The 25,183-nt window shown below is 40.5% G+C and overlaps 1 protein-coding gene across 6 annotated transcripts in view; it reads right to left on the bottom strand.

Annotated features, from left to right (window-relative positions):
* The window catches only part of MBIP (MAP3K12 binding inhibitory protein 1), a 140,822-nt gene that overhangs the window by 22,646 nt on the left and 92,993 nt on the right, over nucleotides 1–25,183 (bottom strand). For 2 of the 6 annotated variants that reach the window (XR_003856334.1, XM_029598974.1), the window contains one exon: nucleotides 22,406–24,838. The exons of the other annotated variants lie outside the window; for them this stretch is intronic. Coding sequence is in view for 1 of the 2 variants with exons in the window: in XM_029598974.1 (XP_029454834.1) it covers nucleotides 24,833–24,838 (6 nt within the window). In the remaining variant the exon portion in view is untranslated. Of the gene's footprint in view, nucleotides 1–22,405; nucleotides 24,839–25,183 lie in introns of those variants that run through there. 6 annotated transcript variants of the gene reach the window in all.

The raw sequence follows: 25,183 nt of genomic DNA on the forward strand, positions 1-25,183 counted from the left end.
AGAGCACTGATCCCATTGAGAGCATTAGGTCTATTATAGGTTAGTTTATATATATGCTGCCTATGCAAAAGCCCTAGGCAGCTTACAAGAAAACATACATAATAATGTCAAAGATAAAGAATGTAAACAGCCAAGGTTAAAAGTTTAACAAATTAAAAACATCATAAAAACTTAAAAACATAAAGCAGTCTCTTGATAACTTAAAATACTTTAAAACAATAAATTAATAAAAAGTATCTTAAGAATAAGCATCAATAAAAAGGAATGTATTCAATTCATTTTTTTTAAGTTTTGGTACATGATATGAATCTCATATCAAAAGGCAGGCTATTCCAAAAGTCAGGGATTGCCACTGAAAAAGTAAGTTGATGGGATTCAGAGAGACATATCTGGTGCACAGAAGGTATTTCTAGTAGCGCCTTCTATGATGAATGTAGAAACCTTGAGGGGACATACGGTTTCAATAAGGCATGAATTCACGGAAAAGACACTTGGGTAAGAAGATTGTGACCTAAAAGGGCAACTTTATATTTGATTCTGGCTTTAACTGGAAGCAAATGAAGATCTGAAAGAACTGGGGCGATGTGGTCCTACCGTGAACAACCTGAAATGAGCCTAGCAGCTTCATTCTGTAATAGTTGCATTGATTTGATTGTACTATAGGAAGACCAAGATAACATTGCAGTAGTCAAGGAGAGGCATAATCAGGGCCTGAACTACTAGGACTGCCTCATGTAGAATCTTAACATTGGCAACGCCCGAATGGTGGAAGCCATAGGGCTGAGCATCTTGAGATAGTCCCAGGCCAAGACCACGACCACTTGTCTCTTGGAGACAGATTGTACTGAAGACATGATAAGATGTTTCTCCCTTCAGTAAGAATAACTGTTATCTTCCTTGGAATCAAAACAGACTTTACTGAACTCGATTCACAAGGAGGGACTGAGCCTGGACTTTGGATATTGGTGGTATTCTAGTCACTGAACTGTTACCCTCAGCAACTAGCAGGCTAGAGGGCAGGATGATCACTTGATTAGGTAATTATCTCAGTAAGGAAAAATGTAGATACTGCAGCACCTTAATACCACTGCAAAACACTTGGTGAAAACTCTCGGTGTCAATGACATCTAATGGGAAATGCCCTATACTGAAAGTAATACAAGTTCACTATAAATCTGGAGAAACACCAATGAATCTGATGTATCATAAATGAAATGTAGACATTTTTAGATCCAGCGAATAAAGCCAGTTCCCGTGCTGTAGTAGAGGAAGGATTCTGACCAGCAAGACAAAGTGTTTCTAATTGGCGGAGGTGGATCAAGGGAATCCTTGAAGTCTGGGTCCATGATGTCCAAGACGCCAGGAGAACCTTCACAGTTGCAATCTTTGAGAAGCAGCCTGTGATGATTCACTATGTATCAAGGGAGGGTCCTTCAACCTTAGGCACTTGGATGGATTGCCGTCCCTGGCCCTGAAGGGCTGGCTAGGACTGCTAGTCTGTGAAAGCTTCAAGCTCTGAGCCCACTGCTTGATGAATACCATTTTCTTGCTAGACTGTGCCAAATACAGGGTCTATTTAAGCCTAGCCTGTGTCAGTACCAGCTCCACAGAGGAAGAGGAAGCCTTCCTTGAATTTGAGTGGCTTAGGGGTTGCTGATTGACATTGCTGTTTCAGGATAGTCTGGTGGTCTTCTCAAATATCTCAGATATTTTTGATTGATTTTTTTTATATTGTGATCTACACCTAGGAAACACAGGCACATTTTACCCATGATGGACATTTTTATATTCATTATCAGTACACCACAAACTCTAGCTTTTTCTGTCAGTCATGACAGGGAAAGAAGGAAATCAATCAAACTAAATAATAAAGTTCTCTCTCTAGAGATCAGCAGCCTACCAGACTATGCAGGAGCACAGCAGAGAAAGTACGAGAATAAAATAAGCAGAATAAAATGAAAAATCTGTTTCCTCAGAGAACCTCATAACCAAATGATCCACGGAAATGAAAAGACTGAAATGACCTCACATGACTACTGGGCATGGCCAGCACATTGCACATGTTCAGTAGAGCACAAATGGTTTTACTTCAGAGCTATGTGCTTCCGTCCTTGGCAGGGAGCAATGATGTCACCTCTCAAGGGCGGTTGACTTTCCTGCTTGTCCATAGAGAAATAGGCAGCATTGGGCTGGCCTGGTGGCTCAGTGACAGTGCCATATGGAGGGACCTGGTCTTCTGTCACCCAGATAGGCCAAGGCTGAGAATGCAATGGAGGCATTATTCACAATCTCTGGGACAGGAGGGAGACAGTCATTTTTGATTTGGTTACATTGGATTTAGACTCCATGATTTCAGAACTAAAAAAGTAAGTTGGGACAAAATATATAATAGAGGGAAAATATTCCTGGGTCATTGCAAATGAAGGCTCATGGTGCCAGAGCCAAGCTCTGGTTCCAACTGAGCAAAAGGCTCAAAGGAGAAGGAGAACACTGCTTGGTCACAAAGAAAAAGAAAATAAATGGGCAGCATTGCATTATTACAGAAGTTTCATACAAAAACTATACATTGTATTCTTAACTTCATTTATTAAAGCTTCTTTTAACCTTCAAATATTGCATTAAAAAAATTCACTTTTGAATTTATTTTGTAAATGAGAACAATGCTTCATGGAATCAGAATTGTTATCCACAGAGCTCAAGGGCTAAGAAGACAAAGGGGCTCCTGTGGCATTACAATTCACACAATAATTATATTAAACTCAGCTTCTATTATTGCCCCTAGCAATCAAGAGGCAGATTTGGTTTCCTCATTCTTTCATTTCAGAAAAAGAATGGGATGTTTCTTACATAATTTAAAAACAAATGAGGCAGTCTGTGTGCATGCTGCTCTGAAGGGAATTAAGGGTTAAATAACTAAAGCTGTAAATAGCATGAAGCTGAACATTGCCTTGAATGAATGTCTGAGTTAACATGAACTGAAGGCCACATCTAGAACTACAGGAAAATATAAAGGAGGGAAGTTTATGAGTAACATGTATTTCATCATGTATCTCAATACTTAGGCATATAAAGATGCTCTCCAGTGCAGCCTATAAAAATGAAAGAAAAATACTAGAAGCTTATCTATGTTTATGCATTCAAGCCCCTCTGTAATAAGGGGAGCATGCGTGGTTGTGCACATATTTTGTGCATACAACTTTACTTCTGATTTAACAAGGAGTTTAGTGCACAAAAAAATAGCACTTCTTCATGCAAAGCCCACGTTAATCAAAACATTAGCTATTATTCCCCAATGCAAAGAGGTCCATAGGTTTAACTCATGTTTTCTTAATGCTGGAAATGTAACTTCTGGTCAGAGGTGGTCAAGTTTCTGGAGTTAGTGTTAATCTAGGGGGCTGAACCTGGAGGGTGTGGTGCAGAAGACACGTATTTGGGATTAATGAGCATTAAATATGATTTGTATACAAATTGGGGCGGATTTTAAAAGGAACGCGAATAGCCTACTTTTGTTTGCGCTCCAGGCGCAAACAAAAGTACGCTGGATTTTAGTAGATACGCGCGGAGCCGTCGGAGCGGCCTCGGAGGGAACTTTCCTTTGCCCTCCCCTCACCTTCCCCTCCCTTCCCCTACCTAACCCACCCGCCCGGCCCTGTCTAAACCCCCCCCTTACCTTTGTCGGGGGATTTACGCCTCCCAGAGGGAGGCGTAAATCCCCGCGCGCCAGCGGGCCTCTTGCGCGCCGGGCCGCGACCTGGGGGCGGGTACGGAGGGCGCGACCACGCCCCTGGACCGCCCCGGGCCATAGCCACACCCCCGTACCCGCCCCCAAAACGCTGCCGACACGCCCCCGAAACGCCGCGACGACCGGGCCCGCCCCCGACATGCCCCCGACACGCCCCCCTCGGAGAACCCCGGGACTTACGCGAGTCCCGGGGCTCTGCGCGCGCCGGTAGGCCTATGTAAAATAGGCTTCCCGGCGAGCAGGGCTCTGAAAATCCGCCCCATTGTATTTTCTGTGCATAAAAAGTATGCACAGAAAATCTGTGTAAACAGATTTTTCTATACACAGCAGGACGAATCAGCCATAATGCAAGGCTGCCATCCAACAGTGTGACATGGATCCAGCTTTCAGAGCTCAGTAAATGTTTTACTGAGCATGTGTGAGAGTTCCCACATACACACACTGCTGTGAGAACCCCTCAGTCTCTTCCAGATCTTAAGCTTTCTCGAGGTAGTCAGCTTTCCAGGGAGGTATGCAGGTACTAATTCTGGATGATATATCTTGCTGTCTATGGAAAACCCTGTTTACAAGTAAACATACTTGCTTTCTTTGTCAACAAACAGGCATGAGTTCCATAATGTCCCATTGTGATACAGGTACTGAAACAGATGACCCAGACCTCACCAGTAGCAAGTGGACTACTGGATGAACAGACTACATAGCACTGCTTGTCCAAAGGTATTGTCATCTTTGGATATTTTGTCCAGACAATAGTGGGAGATGAAGGTGTGAACAGATGACCAAGTACCAGCTTTGCAAATGTTTTCAAAAAAGTGGCCTGGAGATGAGTCCTGGTTCTCACTTGATGGGCCTGGACAGAGTTTGTAATCTGTAAATCAGCCAGCACATAACAGTGGCAGCCCACTACCCAATTAGAAAAGTTTGTTTGGTAACTGCCCTTCCCAATCTATTAGTATCTAATGATACAAACAGTTTAAATGCTTACTTACAAGGGCTCTCTTACACTCCAAGGAGTGAATAGTCTTTTCTTTGTGCAAATGCGATCTTGAAAAGAACGTTGGCAACACTATAGCTTGATTAACATGGAATGCAGACACCACTTTTGGAAGGATCTTAGGCTTAGTTTGTAGAACCTTGTTGTGAAAAATTGCAGGTTTGGTGAATATAAACCAGAGCCTGTATCTTGCTTACTCTTCATGTCAAGGTGATGGCCATCATAAACAACACTTTTCTTGTGAGGAACCTCAAGTCCACTGACTTGAGAGGTTTAAAGGGAGGTTTCATGACTTGAGCAAGGACGATACTGAGGTTCCAAGGTACTGGAGGTTTATTAACCAGAAACTTAAAATGTCACAGACCTTTCATGAATTCTGACACTAAAGGGTGGAAAGAATCTGGAGTCACTTCCACTTACTGGTGATAAACTGTAATGGTGGTGAGATAAACCCTCACAAGAATTACTAAGGTCTGAGGACTAAAAAAACAAACAAACAAACAAACAAACTAAAATAGGCCCCTCAACCACAGTAGAAGGGATCCAGCTGGGTGGACCCACACCATATTGAAAACAGTTTCCACTTGAAACTGCAGGATATTCTGGTTGAAGGCTTTCTAGCCAAAAACAGCATGTCATCCACCATCTTTGGAAGGAGTAAGGAGGAGACTACTGTGCATTCAACATGGATGCAGTGAGGGCCAAATTTTAAACAGGATGCATATTTTACTATATTCGTTTCAGCTGCAATGTTTTACTTCAGAATTCAGCTTTCAAAATGACCTTCTGAACAAGTTACCTTCAAATATAGTACAATTTGAATTTCTTTCTGCTCTATATGTATATTATTACACTATTCAAGAATTAACTATAAGAATCGATCCTGTGAATTCCTCTTATTTCAGGTTATTATTTAAGAAGTTTCAAGGACCTTAATACTTTCAGGTAAGTAGATTGGGTTGTAGTATGTCTATTAACTAACTCTTACTAATGTGTCAATTCTGTGTTAATAAATGGTGTTTGCATTTGGCAATGTCTTTAACATTTCTCACACATTTTTCTCAAGTGTTGGTGCACTTAACTATGATTCCAGTGATGAGGCTGCTTGTGGACACTGGACAGAGCTTGGAAACGATGATAGCTAGCATGGCACTGGAACCCAGCAATGATAAGAGACTTCAGGGTCCAGCTATCAATCAGGCCGAGCGCACTGTTAGCCCCCGATTGGCCGCACGTTTTTGACGCGCTATTATTACCCCTTATACTGTAAGGGGTAATAGCGCATCGAAAACATGCGGCCAACCCCGAAACTAATAGCGCTCAGGCAGGAGTAAATTTCAGACGGCAGCGGGCAAGTGTACAGAAAACCAGAAAAAACTGCTTTTCTGTACATCCTCCAACTTAATATCATAGCGATATTAAGTCAGAGGCCCCAAAAATTAAAAAAAAAAAAAGCTGCCCGCGGCCACGAGTTGGAAAACGGATGCTCAACTTTGCCGGCATCTGTTTTCTGAACCCATGGCTGTCAGCGGGTTCGACAACAGACACCGGTAAAATTAAGCGTCAACTGTCAGACCCGCTGATAGCCACTTCCGCCAATAAGGAGGCGCTAGGGACACTAGCGCATCCCTAGCGCCTCCTTATTGGAGGAAGCGGCCTCCTTATTGGCGCGGGCCTTAATTTAAATAATCGCGCACCCAGGAGCGGTGCCTGGGCATGCATCGGGAGAGCGAGCGCTCGCCTCGGAGCGCCGGTTCTCTGCGGACTTTACTGAATGGGCCTGAATGATTGCTAGCACTGCTTTTTAGCATGGGCGGGAACTCAGGACCTCTTTACTCTTGCCCACATTGTCTCTGGAACAGCTGAATTTCCAACTACTCTATCTTTACCAAATTAACAAAAAAAACATCCACAACTGTCTCCCTATCACTGCCAAGCTTCCATTTACTAATACGTTACTATCTGAGAGTTTTTGCTGTCTTAGGGGGTCATTTATCAAAGTGCTAGATGGCGTTTTCGCATGCGAAAAATACCTTTAACACATGCGAAAACACCATAAAGCATGGTGCAATGCAAATTAGGAAAAGGGGAGGAGTTTTGGGCAGGATTTCTGGCCAAGTGGGCTGGCTTCGCAATTTGCAAAGCCATATTGCACAGTTTTAACGTGGAAATTAACTACACCTTTTTCATTTGCGTTAAGCTGTGTGATATGGCTTTATCACACTTTGCGATGTTTTTGCAAATAGCGTTTTCACTATTTTAAGCGAGAGAGAGAGAGGGAGGGAGACTAGCTATAAGGCCCTCATAGTAGTTAGGTATTAATAACTCTATATGAGGCCCACTTAGTTACTCGAGGTGAGGTTTAGGTAGGAGTTAGGGGCCACTTTGACATTCAGAGTGAGACATACGAACAGAACGGTATACTCTTGTAGAATCAAGCTAGGTAGAAAGAAATTGTAAAAATCTCATCTGTGGGTGAGTTTCCTCACTCCGTAGGACATCAAATCTTCACAAGACTGTACTGTTCTGTTCATATGTCTCACTCTGAATTTATTATTTATTTATTTATTTATAGATTTTTCTATACCGGGGTACGTAAATAACATCACCTCGGTTTACATTCAAACAGTAATTCAGCATTGCGCTTTACAATATAACAAGGTAACTAAACGAAAACAATACAGTATATAACTTTGTATTAATAGAATATAAGAAATATATGAGAGATTGTGGCAGTTAGGAAGAGTAGTTGAGGATTCAGATCATTGATAGTAGGCTTTTTTAAATAGCCAGGTTTTAAGGTTTTGTTTAAATTTTTTGTGACAGAGTTCCTGGCGTAATTCAGAGGGCATGGTGTTCCATATTGTTGATCCAGCAATGATGAAAGATCAATGATGAAAGATGTCAAAGTGGCCCCTAACTCCTACCTAAACCTCACCTTGAGTAACTAGGTGGGCCTCATATAGAGGTATTAATACCTAACTACTATAAGGGCCTTATAGCTAGGCGCTCTCGCTCTCAGGTAGGAATTGCAACAATTGTGGTACTTACCGCACTCTGCAGTAATACCTATGCGAAGCGCTAAGATAGCCTATTTATCGCAAAGTGCGCTATTACCATAAAACACACCCTTTTTCCTATCGCATGCGATATTTAGAGCATTTTGATAAATCCACGCCTTAGTGCATGTAACTTTTTACTACGAGAAATAAAATAATAATTATATTCACTCTATTACTTAGATCTTAATTTACACAGGTTTAAATAAAGACAGCTATTAAAGTGAGTCTTTAAATGCATCAAATGTATACATTCATATACATACATTCAGTGTTCAAGTATCTCATATAAAATTTGTCAATGAAGACAGGAACAGGAATAATTATGGGATATCCAAATCAGTAAAAATATTTTTTTTCCCTCTAAAGATGCTATGGGGCGGATTTTCAGAGCCCTGCTCGCCTAAATCCACCCAAAACCGGGCGGATTTAGGCGAGCAGGGCCCTGCACGCCGGTGAGCCTATTTTACATAGGCCTACCGGTGCGCGCAGAGCCCCGGGACTCGCGTAAGTCCCGGGGTTCTCCGAGGGGGGCGTGTCGGGGGCGGGCCCGGTCGTCGCGGCGTTTCAGGGGCGTGTTGGCAGCGTTTTGGGGGCGGGTACGGGGGCGTGGCTATGGCCCGGGGCGGTCCGGGGGCGTGGCCGCGCCCTCCGTACCCGCCCCCAGGTCGCGGCCCGGCGCACAGGAGGCCCGCTCGCGCGCAGGGATTTACTTCTCCCTCCGGGAGGCGTAAATCCCCGGAGAAAGGTAAGGGGGGGGGGGTGTAGACAGGGCCGGGTGGGTGGGTTAGGTAGAGGAAGGGAGGGAAAGGTGAGGGGAGGGCGTTAGAGGATTCCCTCCAAGGCCGCTCCGATTTCGGAGCGGCCTTGGAGGGAACGGGGGTAGGCTGCGCGGCTCGGCGCGCGCCGGCTATACAAAATCGATAGCCTTGCGCGCGCCGATCCAGGTTTTTAGCAGATACGCGCAGCTCCGCGCGTATCTACTAAAATCCAGCGTACTTTTGTTTGCGCCTGGAGCGCAAACAAAAGTAGGCCTATTCGCGGAGTCTGAAAATCCGCCCCTATGTACCTATATCTAAAGGTTGTATATATGACACTACAACCCCTTTATCTACATGTCAAGAGTCTTTAAGTTTGTTAGAAACTTATGGAATAATTCTCTGAAGTGACATGTATTTCCAAATAATTAACTTGGAATTCAAGTATTAAACATTCACTTTTCACATATTCCACTAATTATCAAAACTGACGAAACACTGCAGGTCAGTTATGGAATTATCATTAATTTTTTTTTAACTAATCCCTTACCTTAAATGGGGTCACATTAACAACTAATAACATGTACATACATTTTCATACACTCTGGGGCAGATTTTCAAAGGGGTACGCAAGTAAGATACGCACCTATGTTGAATAGGCTCGGCGGGGCACATAAGTCCCTGGGATTTCCTGGGGGGCGTGTTGGGGGCATGTCGCGGTGGTGCATCATTCAGGGGCGGGGCCGTGGGTGTGGCTCTGGCCAGGGGGAATTTCAGGGGCGTGGCCAAGGCCTCCGAAACTGCTTCTGGGCCGAGGAATCGCACAGCTGGCGTAACTCTTTAAACAAAGGTGGGGGGGGGGGTTAGATAGGGCTGGGGGGGGGTTAGGTAGGGGAAGGTGCGGGGGGGGGTGGAAGGAAAGTTCCCTCCGAGGCCGCTCCGATTTCGGAGCGGCCTTGGAGGCAGGCTGCGCGACTCAGCGCGCGCAGGCTGCCGATTTTGCACAGCCTTACGTGCGCCGACCCCGGATTTTAAAGGATACACGCGGCTACAGGCGAATCTATTAAAATCCGGCGTAATCTTGTTCACGCCTGGTGGGCGTACTTTATTAAAATCTACCCCTAAGTGTTTCCTAGGTGTTTTGGGTGTGAATTGGGCCTTTATGACAGAAATCATCCGTGTTTCTCCCTCTTTCACGCTCTCTCAGTGCAGCTCTCTTCCGCAGTTCTAAACTGTTATCACTGAAAAGCTTGGATATAAATTATTACTTCTTTGATGTCATTATTTCAAATAGTACCCTTCTGTTCTTGAAAACTCTTTATTCTCCAAGGAATCATTTAAAACCTTCATAGGCAAATAAAATAGCTTCAAGAAGAATTTTTTACTAAGTTCAAAACATTCTTTTATATTTATTTGTTAAATCTTTCAGTACTTTGACCCAATATAGTAATATTACACTAACCAAATCACTGAACAGTTTCTAGTAAACATTGAGTTGCTATAGTGTTACTATGGTATTGTCAAGGAGATGGCTTAAAGAAGTTTATTTCTTTTTATTTTTTTTTAAAGCTGAACGGGACTAATTTTTAACCACTTTTTACCTTGTCCATTAAAATGAATAGGAAAAAATTAGTTAAATTAAATCAATAAAATCCCACTCATATTATTTCCAAAACACACCAAACTTTTTTGGTTATTTTTTTTTAATGTAAAATGTGTTTATTAACAACTTGAAAACAAACAAGAAAATATTTCAATATCAGTTTTCACCCCCAAACAATAAATTAAACCTACCAAATAATCACAGGCCTTGTCATACTCTGGTATACCAAGGCCAATTAGGTTCCAAAAACAGCTTCATTCCGGTTTCCTATCCCAATTGGTCCCAAAATCCCCTCCCCAACCCCCCCACCCCAATACTGTCCAATGGGCAAACATTAAATTGACAACCTCAAAGAAAGCAGGGAACTACAGGGTATTTAGAATACAGCCTCTAACTCTACTGGTAAGAATAAGTCATTCTGATATCCTGTATCTTTTCATAACCATTATAGCCAATTTGACTACTTTTAGAGCCAAGTATATTTATAACTTGAGACTGAAATATTTTCATTTCAAACCAATTATCAAATTCTTATTTCTATAACCCTCTCTGATGACCAATATCCAAAAGTCCCATTTTTAAAGTGTTTTTTAATGCTTTGTCACTTCAGGAACTCCCAGGGGGAAACAGATGTAATAACTCCTTTAAAATACCTTTTTCACCCAACTTCTAAAGTGGTCATGGCAGGAGAATCCCTTAACTTGACCACCACGGGCAAAGAATTGAAATTTATAAAAACTGGAAAGTTAAATAAACTTATACTACCAATTTTCCAAAGTGCTCCTTTCAAACTGAATTTTTTTATGAGAGCATCCCAATATGTCTCCCACCAAAATTCCAGGTTCTTAAATAATAAAAGTGTTTATTTTATTAACTTTGAAAGTGCCTACAGGCAGTGCTGTAGCTATCCCACTGCTCACTGACATCACCAGCAGCTTCAACGAGGACCCCTGGGCCTATACACACAGAACGCCAAAGCTTTGATTATGATCCTGGGCTGATTTCTGCTCCTTATCCTGCAGTGCAACTCCCCACATCTACTGCTGCTTTCTAAATCCAGGTGTACTCAGCCTTTTATTGAAAAATGCTGCCGTATTCTATCACAATGGTTTACAAAAAGTCAAATAAAATCAAAACATAAAAGGTACAATAAATATCAAAATAAAATAGCTAGATTACATAATAAAGGTAAAAGTATAATAGATATTTAATTAAAACAGATACATTACATAATAAAATTAAAGAATGAAAAAAAAAGTCAAATCCCATCATCAACATGCTTTGTCATATTCAAAATATTTTTCCCCATTAAATCAATTTATTCCTCACTTATCAGGTTCATTAGTAAAGGCCAGTCATATTACTCACGGTCTTCAAATGCTTTTTTAAATAGCTATGTTTTTAGATTTTTTTTTTTTTAAAGATTGTAAAATCAGCCTGCGTTCTCAAATCTGGTGGCAAAGAATTCCATACCTTTGGATTGATAAAGCTCTATCTCTAACTTCGCTAAGATGGACTGAACGCAAGGAGGGAACTACCAGAAGACCTTTATTAGTGGATCTAAGATATCTTTGTGGAGGAATGCTCCTAGCCCGCCTTTTTCACTCACTACACTGTCATAGCTCCTTACAGGCCACTTTAATTTAATCATTAAATATCCTTGCTGCTGAAAACAAAAGCTGCCTCTCCTGCTTTACTTAAAAACCTCCCTGGGAGCACCTCAAAATCCAGAGCACTGCTCACAGCAGCTACATTCTATGTTCACCTCTCTCTTTTTTTTTTTTTAAATAGACAACCATCAGGGCACTTCTTTTCCAGGCTCTCCCACAACAGAGCTAGACATCTGGAACCCCAGCAATTGCTCCTGCACAGCACCTCTCCTCCCAAGTAAATGAATATATGTTTTTACTTTATTTACATATCCTTCTGTGTGATGAGAGTTGGAGACATCCCCAATGAAAATGGAGACTGAACAAAAAGATGGACAAGGTATGGATATCAAACTTGTTATCACAAGGCCAGTACTATGAGGATTATCCTTGCCTTGTCCTGAAGGACTGTCTGGACAAATGAGAGAAATTGGAGGGTGTACATAGAATAGACAGGTATTCCAATCTAGCATGAAAACATTGGGAGCTGATCTATAGCTGCTCAGATAGATGAAGCAGAACTTATTGACCTTTCTGTAGGCCTCTGAGGCAATCCGTAATCACTGGCATTCTCCGGTGACTGAACAAGTTGTCCTTCACTCTTTGTTACAATGACCACTCAAGCAGCAAGCATTCTGCTGAGGCAGTCTGTCAACAAAATCCTATTCCTTGGAGATAAGCATTGTGATGGCTGGCCTTAGACCAGATTTGGAAGGTATCCTCACAGTGTATGAATCCATGCCTCCCTGCTTGCTTATGTAAAATGTGATCACCTGGTTGTCCGACCAGATCAAGATTCTCATGTCTGAGAGTAGATGAAAGAAATCCATTGGCACATAGCAAATGGCTCACAGCTTCAGAAAGTTGATCTTCAGATGATTCTCCAGTAGAAATCACAACCTTTGGGGGCCTTACTGTATTGGTATATGATCCTAGCCCTTGGCGGAGGTCTCAGAGTTATTTGATGCACAGCAAAGACCATGTATAGAACCTCCAGGTTCATTCACCATTGAAGAGATGCTTTCAACTTGAGAGTTACCATAATTTGGTATGATAACAGTCAATAGAGCTGATCCCACAGGCTTCAGAGGGCTTATTGAAGGAGAATCAGAACTACATACCCTGCTGTGGCCATGTGACCAAGAACATCCAGTATTGATCTTACTAATGCTTGGTCCTGCTGTAGAAAGATCTTACTAGGCCCATCAGCAACATGGCTCTTTTGACAGGGAATCTATCCAAGCTCCTATGAACTGAATTCTTTGAGATGGAACCTAATTGGATTTGGAGAAACTGACCAGGAAATGCAGACTGGAGAAACTGTATGATTGTCTTGAAGGATTCCAGGACTTCTGTTAGAGCTGGACCTGTCACCAACCAATTGTCCATGGATGAGAATATATACACTTTCTGTAGTTGAAGTTGTGTAGCCACTCTTGCAAGGCACTTTGTGAATGTTTTTGGGGTCATCGAGAGGCCAAAGGTAAACACTTTGTGCTGGTAGTGCATATTCTTCACCATAAACCTGAGAAAGTTCTGAAGGACTAGTAAACGAGAATATGTCCATATGCATCTTCAGATCCAGCACGCAGAATTAAAGGAAGAATCATCTGGAAGGAATTCAGACTTCGCAAGTCCAGGATAGGTGTCAATCCCCCTGACTTCATGGGAATTAGAAAATGCCAGGAATAGAACTCCCTGGCCACACTCCTGTTGTCTTCTATTGAAGGAGTGACTATCTCCAGCTGCAACTGGGCAGATTGAGAGGTGTCAGAGCCGAATATTGAAATCCACAGGGTCAGAGGAGAGTGATAAAAGTGTAAGCAGTAGCCACATGGGAGAGGAGCTTGATGACATTGAAAAGAGAAGGGATGCCTTTGGAAAAGTACTGTCAGTGTTGTTGAACTTGAGCTGGACCCACCCACCTTGTGGTAGAGTTTTGACAACACATTTTCTCATAACATTTCCCAAAGCTTCAATTCTTTTTTTAAGACAAATCCTGTCCTTTAAACACTTTTTCTAATACTGTAGTGAAAGTGGTGAGGCTCGAGCTGTGTGACTTTATTTCATGCTTGGTAAATGCATTGCTGCTGGAGGATGTGATCACACTCTCTCTCAAGGAGGCTTCTATTCATTCTGTCCAGAAAAATCCAAACTTGGATCTGGCAGAATTAGAAAATTACCATCCAATCTCATTCTTATGTTTTTTTGCTAAGGTCATCAAAAAAGTGGCACATAAGCAGCTCCCTTCACAGTATCATCGCCTCTGACCTTTGGTTGATTTAAAATGTTGGGAAAGTAGAAAAGCAGAGGCCAGGGTTCCCAAGAAAGTCACTAATAGTATTTCTAAATATTTCAGAAGTATTCAACCATGCCACACTGAAAAATCCTGCCCCAGAAGGTATATGTATGTTGCACTCCCTCTTAATCTCATTCATTCCATCTCACTTCATCTGTACCTCATTCTGTATATCAAGCTAACCTTCAAGTCTAAGGGGAGCAGGGTGGGACTGTGACTGATTTTTCCCATCTCTAGAGAAAACAGCTATTACTGGTGAACAATTTAGCTTTCTCTGTGAACAAGCAGGATAGAGCTCACACAAATAAAATAAACACAGTTTTTAAAAATTCCATTATGGGAAAAAACAGCAGTTTGAAGACAGCAAAAAAACCCCAAGATTTTCTGTTCCATTAGTGGAAGAAAAAAAGACAGATGACACATATAGTGGTGGCTGCATGGGAATGTGAATGCATGCTCAGAAAAACCTTTTGGGGGTTTCTGAACTGAGAGGGCTTTTCAATCTCTGCATTATCAGATGACATCACCCACTTGTGTGGCTGATCACGGTGCTGATTGTCAAGGAGAAAAACAATCACCTAAATTTATTCTCTGTATTAAACTGGCATCACTATAATTTGTAATTGTAGTTTGCAGTATCAAAATATTATAATAAGCATATTAGTCTAAAGTGACTTCTTGGTTCTCTAATTATTTTTGGCCTTGCTACACCTTCTCACTAATACTCCTGAAAAGTTTAAAAACAAAGGCTATAAACAAAGGTGTCCAACTCCAGTCCTCAAGGGCTACAAAAATGTGTGGTTTTCAGGATATCCCTAATGATTATGCATGATATATCTATATACAATTGAAGCAGTGCATGCAAACAAATCTTATGCATATTTATTAGGGATATTCTGATGATCAGAATGGACTATTGTCCTTACAGACTGGAGTTACTAAAAACTTTTCTCTGCTGTAAACCTTATCTCTCCATTTCCTCCTGCTCTGGTATTTTTCCCCCAGTTATAATCATTGCTCTTGTTATTCATTCCTTTTCATTTATTTCTTTTCCCTGGCTTCTGACTATAGTTGTCAATCTCTTTTTCAAAATTCTCCCTTATTTATTATTATTATTTATTGGTTTTTATATACTGCCGTTTATCGAGATATCACGTCAATGTACAGAGAACATAATAACATACACCTAAGCGTTATACATAAAACAAGATAGTAAGGTTTAACTATAAGCCTAACAATTATACATTACATGAGTTAACAATGGTAAAACTATTATAAAGAAAATCTCAAAGTTGGGGGGCAAACGTTGGTTAAGCTAGTTAAGTATGCGTAGCAAAGTGTAATTAATAGGATAAACAACTTAGGATATTAATTAAGAGTAGCTTAAATATTTACATTGGAGAAAATTCTTTAGTAAGACGGGGAAAGATAGGGAGTGGAGAGGTAGGGGGAAAGGGTAGAAAACTGGGATAGAAGGGCTGAATCAGGCTTGTCATGTAGGGGGGGCGATATATGAGAAACAGGAGCGTATCCAAAGGGGGAAGGTGGCAGGGAAATATAGGGACAGGTGGTACCTATAAGATTGTATAGGGCTATAAGGAGGTGAAAAGGAAGGGTGGGAGGAAGGATAAAGAGAGAGAGGAAAGGCAATTGGAAGCTTTGAGGGAGAAGATTAGAATCATGTGTAAGCTTGAGTGAATAACCATGTCTTGAGTTTTTGTTTAAATGACTTGGTGGATGGTTCTAGACGCAAATCAGAGGGCATGGAGTTCCATAGTGTGGGGCTAGCAAGGGACAGGGCGCGGGCTTTAGTGGAGGAGTAAATAAATGATTTTGGAGAGGGGGTTTGTAGGGTGGCTAAGTATTGATTTCTAGTTGGTCTATTAGATATATGGAATTGTAATGTGTTAGGGAACCAGTTCATTTCAGGATTGTGGAGGGCTTTGTGGATGAGTGATAGAGCCTTGTATTGTATGCGAGAGTGAATGGGGAGCCAGTGTAACCCCTTAAGGATAGGGGTGATGTGTTCTTTTGAGGTAGTATTGGTGAGGATACGAGCAGCTGTATTTTGCAAAATTTGTAGCGGGTGTAGGGAGCTTTTGGGTAGGCCCAATAGCAGAGCATTACAATAGTCTATTTTTGAAAAGACCATGGCTTGTAACAGTACGGAAATCAGAAAAGTGCAATAATGGTTTGATTTTTTTGAGTGTGTTGATTTTGAAAAAACAGTCTTTGAGGGTTGCATTAATAAATTTTTTCAGTGACATTTGGTCATCAAGTAGGACTCCTAGGTCACGGACTTGGGACGAGAATTGTGTGCTTGGCAGGGTAGATGATGTTGTGGGCATAGTATGTAGAGGTGTAAGAGGTGAAATAATCATGAGTTCTGTTTTTGTGCTGTTAAGGGCAAGTTGAATGCTGCTTAAGAGGTTATTAATAGATGTGAGAGTAGATTGCCAGATTTCTAGAGTTTTGGGTATAGACTCGGTAATAGGAATAAGGATTTGTACATCATCAGCGTACAAATAGTGGGGTAGCTTAAGGCTCGAGAGGAGCTGGCAGAGGGGTAGTAGGTAGATATTAAATAAAGTGGATGAGAGTGAAGAGCCTTGAGGGACTCCCTGCGAGAGGGGGATTTCCTGAGATTCGTGGTTGCCGATTTTGACTTTATAGTTTCTGTTACAAAGGTAAGAGGTAAACCAATTGTGTGCAAGCCCGGTTATTCCAATCTCAGAGAGACGTTTGAGTAAAATCAGATGGTTCACAGTGTCAAATGCAGCTGAAATATCTAGTATTACTAGTAGATGGGATAATCCTTTATCAAAACTTTTGATCAGGTAATCAGAGAGTGAGAGAAGAAGGGTTTCTGTACTGTGTAACTTCCGAAAACCAAATTGAGAAGCGGAGAGGATTTGGTGTTCATCTAAATAGTCAGTGAGTTGACAGTTAATTGTTTTTTCTAATATTTTTGCAATAAAAGGGAGATTGGAGATGGGGCGGTAATTGGTAAGTTCAGCTGGGTCAAGTTTAGGGTTTTTTAGGGTGGGTTTGAGGATGGCTTGTTTTAGTGGATTAGGAACAGCACCAGAATCAATGGACGCATTGATGATATTTGATAAGGGGGTTGCTATTATATTGGGAATAGTAAGGAGTAGTTTCGTAGGTATGGTATCTGAGGGGTGGGATGACAGTCTAGCTTTTTTAAGTAAAGATTCAATTTCCATAGTAGTAGTATGTTCAAAAATAGTAAGGTTTGTAGAGGGGTTGCTAATTTGTACAGCGTAACTACTTTGGGGTGTGTGAGAGACGGTAGGAAAACGTGTCATAATTTTGTTGACTTTATCATGGAAGAACGTAGCCAGTTGTTCACATTTAGTTTTGGCTTCTTCTTCCAGAATGAGATTTGGTGTGAGATTGGTGAGTGAAGTGACATATTCAAATAGTATTTTGGGGTTGAATTGGTACTGGTGTATTTTAGTAGCATAAAAATTCTTCTTGGCAATGTTTATGTCCTTATTGTAGTTGTGTAGGGAAGTTTTGTAGCACGCAAGGGTGGTTGGAGAGGGGTCTTTATGCCAATTTCTTTCGGTTTTTCTGAGAGCTTGTTTTTGTTCTTTTAGTTTAGGATTGTACCAGGATTTTTTTGTATTTTTTTGAGACGATAGTTGTTTGATAGTAAGAGGGCAGATGTTGTCAGCGACTGTTAGGGTGTGCTCATTCCATGACGCAAGAGCCGTATCTGCATTGGTTAAGTTGAGGTTGTTGAGGGAGAGGGAAAGAGCAGATGCTAGTTCATCTTTGTTGCAGGATTTACGGAATTGTATGGATGTGGATATGACGGGGGGGGGGGGGGGGGGGGGGGGGGGGTGGCTTTCCAATCTATTAGAAGTTTTTATAATATAGTGGTCAGACCAGGGAATAGGTGTACATGTTAGGGTTTCAGTTACAATGTGTTGGTTGGTAAATATGAGGTCAAGCGAGTGGCCAGCTTTATGGGTAGGTGAATTTATGATTTGATTGAATCCTAGGGATTTCATTGCTTCTAAGAATGTGGAGCAGCTAGGTGCGAGAGGGGTGGCGTCCACATGAAGGTTAAAGTCACCTAGTATAATGGCTGGGTGGTCAATGGAGATATTTTTTGCTAAGTATTCTATTAGGGCAGAGGAATTGTTGTTGAGCGTTCCAGGGGGAGCATAGATGAGACATACTTGAATGGTGGGAGATTTGAACAATCCAATTTCAAGTTTAGGTGGAGGGGAAGTGTGTATGAGGGTAAGTTTCAGTTGCTTCTTGGTGGCAAGTAAAATGCCCCCACCTTTCTTTTTAGGTCTAGGGATGGAAACAATATCGTATGTATTATTAGGGAGCTGGTTAAGGAGAACGTTGTCTGTGTCTTTTAACCAAGTTTCAGTTATTGCACAGATGTCTGGTGTTTCATCTAAGAGGATATCATTGAGGATGGAAGTTTTTTTATTTAGTGATTGGGCATTGAATAAGATGAGTGATAGTGCAGTGATGGCAATAACTTGGGTGAGAGGTGGAGAAATCATGGTTGTGTGAATAGGTTTTGAGGTATGAATGGTGTCGTGTAGCAAAGTGAATTGTAGATCTGTGTCTGTTGTAGCTGAGTTTGGGGATGAATGACATGTTTGCAACAGTATGAGGAGAAAAGGTTTAAGGAGTTTAAATGAATTAGAGAGGGGAAATTGTATTTGTTACTGTGTGTTGTGATGGGGAGGGATTCACAGCACAAGTGGTGACAGGGAGTCATTAAGGGGAGTAAGATGTACAATTAATTGTGTTCGGACAGGAAGGGGAGTGGGAGGTAATGTGCAAAATGTAAGGCATGTAATATGCCAGGAAGTGTGGTTAAGGAGGGGAGAAGGCTAAAGGGGGCGTTAGGGCGGAAGAGCAGTGAGAGTGTAGGGAGGAAACGAAAAGAGCTTGGATAGTTACTGCGCTTGCATGTTTAAACTAGTGCCTACCTTGTTCTGCGTGGACAGTATTAATATCGTAGGAAATATGTTCTTATTAGCCAGAGCATAAAAGCTAAGAGAGGCGTGAAAGTAGACAAGAGGAGGGGGGATGTAGGGAACTTATGGACAGGCTATTAGAGGACGCACGAAGGGGCACACAAAGGGGCAGGCCCCTTTGTGCGCCCCTTCGTGCGCACGACGCCGAGAGGATGGGCTGACTTTATCTTGCTGTGGAGTCGCGGGTCTTTCTCGTCGGCGCTGCATCTCGTGGCTGATTGGCTGCTGCGAGGAGGGGGCCAGGTTGAGTCGGGCCCTGGACGGACGGTAAGTACGCCAGAAGTGGGCTCATGATCGGTGAGGGAGCCCGTATGGGGCAGGAGAGCAATTAGAGAGCCTTACCCCGACTGCCTTCAGCGCCGATTGCACAGGCCCTTGCTTCAACCACACTGCTCTTCAGTTACTAACATTTACCACCTTCCTCTTTCTTCCATGTTATATTGTAATATAGTTATAATCTACCTTGTTATACTGTTACCGTGTTATAATATAATACAGTTATATTCTTCCATATTACAATGTAAAATAGGGCGGACTCCGCCCTATCTCTCAGTTTCCTGTAAACCGATGTGATATTTCGATCGAATGTCAGTATATAAAATAAATAAATAAATTATCTAATGAAACTCTAGACTGGCTTCCAGTGGCATAAGCAAGGGTCTCTGGCACCCAGGGACCAATACATTTGTGGTGCCTGCCTCGTGTCCCCCCTCCCCACTACCCCCATCTCCTTGTAGAAATGCTTAAGGTCCAGAAACAACAGAAATTTCAAACACCACCCTCTTCTCACCTTCTACCTGTGTGCGACTTAAAAAAAAAAATGTACAAAGAGGTCTCTGGGCACTCCCTACAGCCTGGCAGCTTTAGACCCCACTACCTTCCCTCTCACATCATCACTGCTGGCTTCATTATAGCTTCTGCAAACAGCACCACACCAGAACAGGTCTGAAGTAATTAGTTGGAGAATTTCCTTTTCTCAACCTTAGCACTGCATTTGACAAAGTTACCAATTTATCTTTACTGAACAAGGAATTCAGAAAAGGACATAATGTGGAAAGGAAAGAACATTTTGACCTCTCCCTATTTCCTGCTGAAAGTTCTATTTATTCATTAACTCATGCCTTTTTAAAAAAAATTTTATTTATGCAATTTCAAGTTTATACAAGGATAATCTTATGACAGAAAAAGAAAGAGGGACAGATTATTACAAGCAAAACAGGAAGCAATCCATAAAAAAAGAAAAAAAAAACCAATCCTCCCCATTTTTACCCAGCCCACTATACCAAGCAACTGAATAATAGGGATCATCCAGAAATAGAGACAGCTTCACTAACTTCAGTTTGTTGGACTACTTTATCACTCAGAAAGAAGGATAATTGAGACGTAAGAAAAAAAATGCATGGAGCACCTCTGAATCAAACATAACATTTACAAGGAAACTTTAACAGAAAAAAAGTCCCAATCTGTAACACTCTTGGCTTAAGCATCAGAAACTGTTTCCTCTTCTTCTCTGTTTGTCTGGATACATCAGGGAATAAATACCCTAAAACACTCAAATGCATGAATAATTCAGAATAATGTTTAAAGGAAAGTCTAAGAATACAAACACAAAAGACACAAAAGTTAGTAATGTCCAACTTAGATGGAATCAATGGTCCATGACTTGGGAACCCAGTTGGATCTCACAACCCTTCTGAAGGGGGCAGCAAGTAATAGACTTTAGCAATTAGCACCTCCAACAAAATTTCTTCTAAACATATCTTTAAGAAATCCATGAGATGCTTTAGGGAAATTTATAAATTGCAAGTTCTTTGCCCATATTGAGTTCTCCAAATTTTCCAACGTAATCTGAAGCATTTGATTCTCTCAACAAAAAGTCCTGGGTGGGTTTCAAACAGCCCAGCTCCTTCTTGACATCTTCAAGATTTTGAGTAAATGTAGCGTTAGCAGTTTCCAACTCATGCCTTTTTGTTGGTATCTCAAGGCAAGTTACATTCAGGTATAGTAGGTATTTCCCTGTCCCCAGAGGGCTTACAATATAAATTTATACCTAAAGCAACAGCAGGTGAAGTGGTTTCCCAAGGTTACAAGGTACATCAGTGAGATTTGAACCTGGACTTCCTTGATTTTATTCCACCCAGACACATTTATGGTGTACCTCACTCTATCATTAACCCAACACTTTTACCTATGTCTATTTTCCTTTAAACAATGTAAGATAGCTGAAATTTAAGACCATCTTATATAATTATTAGCCAATATCATTGCCAAATGTAAGATTGGAGAGACAGAACAGAAAGATAACAAAAACAAAGCAGCACACAAATGCAATAATGAAACTATGGACAATGAGCCCCAGGTCTTTTCTTCGTCCGCTCCTCCATATATAGACAAATATGACTGGAACAAACTAAGTACATTTCTTATTTTGTTTCTGTCTTTACATTTATATCTTGCCTTATTTCTTTTTCAAATATGTTTATATTTGATAAATGCATATAATAAAAAATAAAATTAAAAACAAACTATGGACAAAGCCTGTTTTCTTGGTCTTATAGCCTGTAGCCAGCTCATCTTTTTATGGGCCCTATGAGGTAAGAATCCCCCCCCCCAATACAAAATGGGAGAAAACTCTACATAGTAAGTAAGCTTATATGTTTAATATAAACTTCATTTAAAGTTAATTTTTGTATTCTGCAATTCCCAATTATTCTACATTTTTGTTTTCACATTCAATTTTCTGAAAATAACCACCATTAAGTCTTAGACTGAAGCAAAGGTTTTGTAAGGCATCTTTTCTTCAGTCTAATGAAAATTCCAAGCAACTCATCTTTTCCCAATTGGTAGATCAATTAGGATAATTTGAAGTCACCAAAATACAAAAGTTAAAATTTGGACTAAAATTTGGATTTCTAAGTACTTGCTTCCCAGTAGTAAGTACTTAAAAATCCAAGTTTTAATACAGACAACAATACAGATGTTTTACAAGCCAGTTCCTTTCTGTTTCTGGAGCTAAAATATATTTGCTCATGACTACTGCTAATAGCATTGACATGGTGTGGTTGAGTAGGGAGGGCAAGGAGTTTTATTTATTTATGCCTTAATAAATCCTATATCCGCCACAGACTACAGCTTCTATGCAAATAATTTGCTCATAAGTTACTGGGTTATAGAACTATTTATAATTAGGTTATAAAATTGAGGCAGGGACAGTGTTTTGCATCCTCACTGTAGAGCACCAAGTACAAGGGGTGTAACACTGGAAACATTGTTTTTCATTTTATTGGGGGGAGCTGGAGGAAGCATTTTGTTTGCGTCTTTATTTTTTTTTTTTTAATATATTGTTTAGTTTGTGGATGTAGTTTAACATACATTATAACATCAATGAAACAAGAGACTGTCCCACTATACCCCCCCCCCCCCTTGGCACACAGTAAAAGTGACACAGCCTCAGCCCCACCTCCCTGAGGAAGCTCGGAGCTCTGGGCTTCTGGGCTGACAGCATGGGTGGAGGTGAGGGACTTGGTGCATACAATGCTTTGTTTTCTATTGTGTGCTTCCAGGTCCTAAATGGGGCAGGAGCAATCCACAGTTGCTTCTGCCCCAGAATACTGTCTTCTAAAATAGCACCGCCTATTTTTGGCCAGAAGGATTTTGGATTACAGCGTCAGGCAGTAGAGACTAGGGAATCGCTCTGGCACCACTAGAACCTGAAAATGCAGGATGGAATGCCCTGCACAATAGTTTGTTTTTTTTCCTTTAAATCAGCCAGGGGTGAAGCTACTTGGAGGGGAGGAGGGGGCCATTCTGTTAAACAACAAAAAAAACCCCACAATTTTGCTGTTTAGTTTTTGAATTGGAAAGGACATAAAACTAAAAAAAAGTAATTTCATTGTTTTTCCTGCCATCAATACACCCATTCATGTTATAAATATTAACTCTACTTAACATTATTTCTTATCCACGTACAGATTAACACATCACAAAAAGCAATGATCTCTCCATAGACATATATAATTCACCTAATATGGTATTTATCCACAATAAGTTATTTCCTTTTAATGTGACTGAGGACAGAACTCCAGTTATTTCAATAAGTTCCCAATTGTCTTTTAAACACACTCTGAAGCTTGTAGTATATCTAGCAACGGATTCATCAGTCACTAAATTTAATTGGATTCATGGCATTTTCAAAAATGCTTCAGCCCCACAGTGTTGAAGTTCCAGAAGGAGTTGAAGGCCTCTCTTTAATGAAGTATTTTATTGGTTGATAACTGGTGATATTTTAATGTTCTGTTGATTTAATAGACAGTTTTAAATGTGATGGGATGTCTGTATTGTTTTGTGTTTAAAATGTTTTATGTTAAATACATGGAATCTGCTTTGTACAACACTGTTAAAATAGCAGAGGTAGATAGATATTCAATGCCACTTAGCCACATAAGTTTAGACTTATCCAGTTAAATGGCCAAATTGTTAGCTGGCTAAGGGGTAAGCAGAATAGGGTGTAACAGAGAGGAGTTCAGTTAGCTGGAAAAGTTAGAGCTAATTCTGGCCGGACCGTATACATTTCCTAAAGTTAACCGGATAGACTTATTCGGCTGAGATATCTGGGTATATCCTGGCTAAGTTAGCCAGCTAGGTTTCTCCTGCTAACTAGCTCAGCCACATAGTGGCTGAATATCAACCATACAGAATATAAATTTAATAAATCATACCCGCTAATGACACTATCATTTTCATAAATTTCTTCCTTCTTTCATGATTCCTCAGAGGTTTGAAAGTTATTTTCTATTTTTTTTTTCCTATTTTCAAAATCCATTAAACAATTTCAGATACTTGGTTGCTCCAGGCAATACAACACATTTCAGAATTATAGTATTAAACCATCTATCTGTGCATAGAGAAATAAAATGTGAATGCAAGTCAATGTTTCCACAGAGAAAAGGGAAAGAAAAAATGTGAATAAAAGATAGCAACTTCATCTCAAACCGTGAAGTCCATACAATCAGCAAGTTGAAACCATAATGAATACCATTAGTCCAAGAATTACCATTAACAGAAAAATACCTTTGATGCATTATCACAAACTATCCGTAAAAGATGGACATTTACCATTAAAGATATCTAGTCTACAGTTATATTTATACATTAGTTTTACATATTCCACCACTTGTGCCCTTTGTGTGTCTTCATAGTTGGGTTCTGTCGTACATTTCCAAAGTTATATTTTCTTTGAACTTGGCAAGTTTGTCATCCAACTTGTACTGTGTTCTTCCATACTTTGTAAACTGAAATCTAAGTCAATCCAATAGATGGTTCTTGTGGTATCTTTTCTACTAACTTTGTATATCATTCACTTACAGTATTTTTGAATTTGGAACATGATCATAATACATGCCCCAAATTACCTCCCCTCCTGGCATCTGCCGCACAGCCATAACCTCAAAGAGCCAGTTTGATCTAGTCTTTCAGGACTGCAGTACCACCTGTTTATTTTAGATATCAACTTCAGCCAAGTCTATATTTCTACTTCAGATTACTTCAATTAGTGAACATGCTTATATGCACGTAGGATTGCTAGTGTTAAACAGTCACAGCTAAAAGCTGACTAGCAAAGACATTGTTTTGCATCTTTTATTTTTAAGCAAATCTTACAGACAGCTGCATATTTTAGCCAACTTAGCATCTTTATTCAGATCTTTAAAAAAAAAAAAAAGAAATATATAAGTATAAATTATTTCTAACAAAACTAAAATAGAAGGGAATTATGCAATATTAGTCAGGAATCTTATTAAAAAAATGTCATTGACAGATTTTCTGACATTGGCAAAAACTGAAAGAACATCCTTATCCCATGTTATCAAATGGGGCAGTTTTAAAAACAGTATCATTTTACTTTAATAAATGGGACTTAGGTAGAAAACAAAAATCTCATACATATGCTCAAATCACATAATGTTCACAGGCATTCATGTAGGGCTATTAACATATCTACTTGCTTGTAATAAAATTATCTACTTAGTGGAAACAATTTAATTAACAT

Source organism: Rhinatrema bivittatum, chromosome 4 (genome assembly GCF_901001135.1).
Source record: "Rhinatrema bivittatum chromosome 4, aRhiBiv1.1, whole genome shotgun sequence".
In the NCBI taxonomy this organism is placed as follows: Eukaryota; Metazoa; Chordata; class Amphibia; order Gymnophiona; family Rhinatrematidae; genus Rhinatrema; species Rhinatrema bivittatum.